The 4,289-nt window shown below is 55.3% G+C and overlaps 1 protein-coding gene across 3 annotated transcripts in view; it reads left to right on the top strand.

Moving 5' to 3' along the window:
* USP13 (ubiquitin specific peptidase 13) overlaps nt 1-4,289 on the top strand; it is a 98,724-nt gene that overhangs the window by 30,355 nt on the left and 64,080 nt on the right. For all 3 annotated transcript variants that reach the window (XM_027766055.1, XM_006162731.2, XM_006162732.2), the window contains exon 5: nt 3,756-3,898. In XM_027766055.1, the coding sequence (XP_027621856.1) occupies nt 3,756-3,898 (143 nt within the window). The remainder of the gene's footprint in view (nt 1-3,755; nt 3,899-4,289) is intronic.

Consider the following 4,289-nt stretch of genomic DNA (forward strand, 5'->3'; position numbering starts at 1 on the left):
GGGCCGTCGGTCAGTGGCCCCTCCAGCGCTGCTTGGGCGTCCCTGCTCCTGGGCTGCCCTCCCCGGGCTGGCCTGCCTCCTGAGCCTGTCTGGGCCTCGCCGTCATGGCGCACAGCCCACGAGCGTAGGACCACTGAGCGGGACTGTCTGCTGTGCAGAGGGATGACAGTATTTTTGTTGGGTTGTATTTTTTATTTTTTTGCCAAGAGGCACATGCCAGAGCAAGGGGACAGAGAGACAGAGCGAGCGAGATGGAGGCCCCCACCATAGGTGCGGTCGCTGTGATCCCGTGCCCTCTATCCTCCATCTTCTCAGGGCTTGGGCGTGTGTGCACATGTGTGCAAGTGTTCCTCAGCCACCAGGGCCGGATTCGAGCCACGGTCTGTCCTGTGGGGTGGGGTTCCCCTAACTGCTAGGCCAGGGGGCCGGCCCGGCCAGGTTCATCGAGCTGTCTTTTCATGTAAGATTTTGTCCGGCAGGAGTGAAAGTGCTCCCTGCTCGAACAGCAGAACACAGTTCCAGAAGGAAGCACACACTCACAGACCAGCTCTGCGGGACTCCGGGACACTGAGGGCCCTCCACGTCCACTCCTTGAGACCACGGCTGCCTTCTAGGCTTAGATGTTCTTGGAGGGGCACGCCCCCTCCTCTTCCCTTCTCTTTTATTCCTTTCCTTTTTTTCCAGAATTCAGTTTTGTGGTGGGGCTTGATTCTCCTGAGCGCTGTGGAGCTGGGTGGGGGCTGTGAGGTGGGAGGGCAGGCCGTGTTTCCTCGGGTCTTTGCGCCGAGCATGGCGCCGAGTACCTGGGGGCCGCGTGGAATCTCACTGCCTGGGCCTTGGCCTGCCCCTGTGGACGCGTATGTGACTCCACGTCATCTTTGGACAAATGCCGTGGCCCCGTCCGCTTTCCTGGAAGTATACGGTAGAGCTGGGTCTCTGTTGCACTGGGACCTCGAGGCTCTTTCAGTACAATTCTTATTTCTGTGGTCGGAAGACAAGACGTATATGTGAGTAAATGCTGTGAGAAATGATTTTTCTGTCACTGACTCCTGAAGCAGTCTTTATGTGGAAAAAGTTAATTAAAAAGCCTTTTAATTACTCCTGTGTTCGGAATAGAATTTGAAGTAAAATATTGAAAAGGGAACTGCTGTAGAAGTCTGAATCCAGCACAGTCACGTGTAAGAGTCTGTTGGAACTAAGAAATAGCTAAGAGATTTAAAAAAGGCATTTCTTTGGACGTGGGAGTGCAGTGATTGAGGGAAAGCCTGAACTTATTAGTCATTCACTGAGAGTTTTCTGCCTGCCTTTGCTACAGTTGTGGCTGTTTGAAGACTCTTTTTATACTCTAAAATGACAAACATCATCGAGCTCAAAAGCACCAGCCAGGTGACTCTTCCCTTTCCCGAGTGTCTTGGCACAGAACGTGGTTGGTTTTGGAGAATCACCCTCGGTTCCACCACAGAGTGGAGCTGCCCCTGAGGTGGAGGGTCCTGGAGGCCGCACCGTGGGCCCCCAGGAGCCAGAGGCAAAGCCCAGGCCTCCACGCAGACTCCAGGACCTCGCGGCGGTGTGCGTGTGCATGCTAACAGCAGGCTCCGCGGGAAGCCCCGCATGGCAGGTTTGCAGAGTCCCATGCTGAGGGTGCTCCACGTGGCCGATTTTAGGCTAGTCATGTGACACCCCTGATTGGGGGACAGCAGTCGTGCGCCACTATGTGGGATTCCGCTGCTCAGCCGATGTGGGGTGAGGCGCCTTGAGGGGGTGTGGGAACCGTAAGCTGTGGCACCGTGAGTGGGAAGGGAAGATTTTTAAGCATATGCTATCTTTTATTTAATTGTAGGCTTATATGTTTTAATTTTCAATAACGACTGTGTCTAACAGCCATGTGGCATAATTTAAACTTGAACAGTCGTCTCTTAAGACCCATCGTAACTCAGTCCCAGCTGACCACAGACCTCGAGGCCTCCGAGACTCGGGATGGCGGCAGGGCTAGGACCAAGGCCTCGCCTCTTCACTGGGGAAAGAAGTCAGGAAAACATCACATCGTTAGTCCTATGATGACGGAGCCTGACCTTCAGCTATGACCCATGAGATGGGCTTTGCGTGATTGTAGATGGAAGTTGTTGGTGTGTGGGAACTTGCCAGAGAGATGAGAGACAGAGAGAGGCCAACAGTGGGGCCAGGTCACACCGCAGTCCCTTCTCCTTCACTTCTCTTTCAAGTCGCTGGGGCCGTGTGAGATGAGGGTTGCTTGACCGCTAGGCTAAGGCTGGCCCTAGGTCAGTGTCGTGCAGTGGCCCAGGGATCTGATATTCAAGAAAGAGAGAAGATCGTGTCTGAGTCTTGCCCACAACCCTTGTGTGCTGACCCTAGAACATGTCAAAGGTCCCATGGACATGGAGAGGATTCAGAGGAGGACAGGAGAATGACAAGTAAGGGGGCTAGGACAAGCCAGATTAAAGGGAGGAGGAGGCTGTCTGCAGAGTGCCAGGCTGACGGCCCGACCGTCACACCTGCAAGGGCCCGTGACCGACTCCCGGCTGTCACACTCGGCTGAAAGCTGGCGGGAGACACCTGGTACTCCGCAGGGGCTGTACAGCGCTGTGCAGCGTGCTGGGGACTCTCCCTTGAAAGGGCTAAACATAGAGCGTACTGTGGTCGGTAATGGCCGCACGTTTCCCATAGTGGGGACTCTGCGCTGAGCACAGCTGTGTCTCCACTTGGTGTGTTCGTACGACCGTGGCGAGTTTCAAACTCGGGAAGGCCAGGATCTGGCTTCTCCAGCAGATGACCTGTGCTGAGCAGAGAAGCGGCCCATGGAGGAAGGAGGCAGCTGGCTAGTGCCTGGGGCCGTGCGGAGGCTGCGGCTGGGTGTGGTGGGCTGGAGAGGAGGCAGACCCTCGCATACCTGGGCTTTCTCTGCTCTGGGGCATCGTGTTCAGGGGAAATGGGAAGCGATGTAGAATGCACATTTTGTGTTCATTTTTAAAGTTTGTTTTTACGATTCCGGGCTGAATTGCTGAGCCACGTGGTCTCTGCTTGACCACCTGAGCAACTGCCCACCTGCTTTCTAAAGTGGCCGTCCATTGTACCTTCCACCAGAGTGTTTTAAAGACAGCTGGAGGCCGTCCCTGGCATAGAGCAAGTAGTGACATTTAAGAGGCATGTGGCCAGGACCCATGGGGGCTGGGAGACAGTAAAGGGGTCGGTGCCAAGCAGGATGTCACAGATTTGCTGCTGCTGTGGTTGACGGGCGCGGACGCTCGAGGCCTGTCCCCTCCAGGGTCGCATGGTGTCAGTTAGGAAGTGGGGCCCACCGCACATGCCACTCAAGTGCCCTCGACCACCTGGCATTGTGTGACGAAGCGGGACACTGGGCATCTGGGTGCCAGGAGAACACAGCCCAGTAAATCCCGGCGTCCCGGCGCCTGAGCTCACCCCGGTCACTGCTCACCTCGTACTTTTGACCCCACTCGCTAAGTGATGGGAATTGTTAAAACTGATCCCACGCTTGTGCTCACAGACCGAGTTTAACTCTTTGCTCCGTTGTGTGTTGTCAAATATGAACACCAGGCCAGGGACAGAGCTGGCTGGACCCGGGCAGTGCTGGGATCCGGGATCTCGCTCTTCCAGGAGCTGCGCTGCCTGTGTTTTCTTCAGTGAAGCTCTGTTTATTAAACACCTGAACAGCGGCTTTCTGGAAGTTGTGACTCCTGCCAGCGGTTTTATATGTTACCCCTGGGTCTGCCTTACAGGTAACAATCGCTTGTGATGCAGTCCTCAGCTCCAAGTCTCCCTACAGGAAGCAGGACCCAGACGCGTGGGGAGGCGAGTTGCCCGTGTCTAAGTGTGCCAATAACCTCACCCAGTTGGACAACGGAGTCCGGATCCCTCCAAGGTGAGCGGCCGATCGAGTGGACCTCGGCTCCTTCGGACAGCCAGATGGAGGGTTGCCTTTGTGCCTCTTTGAGCTAGCAGTTACATTATTTTACACATGAATTAATTATATTTTATATAATACATTATATATATGTATATTTTCCCAAATGCCTCTTTTTAAAAATAAGCTCAAAATGCCTCCCTGAAACTGCCCGTGCCTCTGTGGTAGACAGTGGAAGTGCCCACACCCACGGTCCTTTCCGTCCCTGGAGCTGCTGTCGCGGCTCCTGCAAATTCCGTCTGAGGGAGCTCTGCTGCTCACGCGAGGCCGGGAAAAGCCCTCGTCTCTGCGAACAGCCCTCCTCCCAGCCCTGCCGCAGGCTGGAATGTGTCGGGGAGTCGCCTGCCCG

This window comes from Tupaia chinensis, unplaced genomic scaffold (genome assembly GCF_000334495.1).
Source record: "Tupaia chinensis unplaced genomic scaffold, TupChi_1.0 Scaffold140400_1, whole genome shotgun sequence".
Lineage (NCBI taxonomy): Eukaryota > Metazoa > Chordata > Mammalia > Scandentia > Tupaiidae > Tupaia > Tupaia belangeri.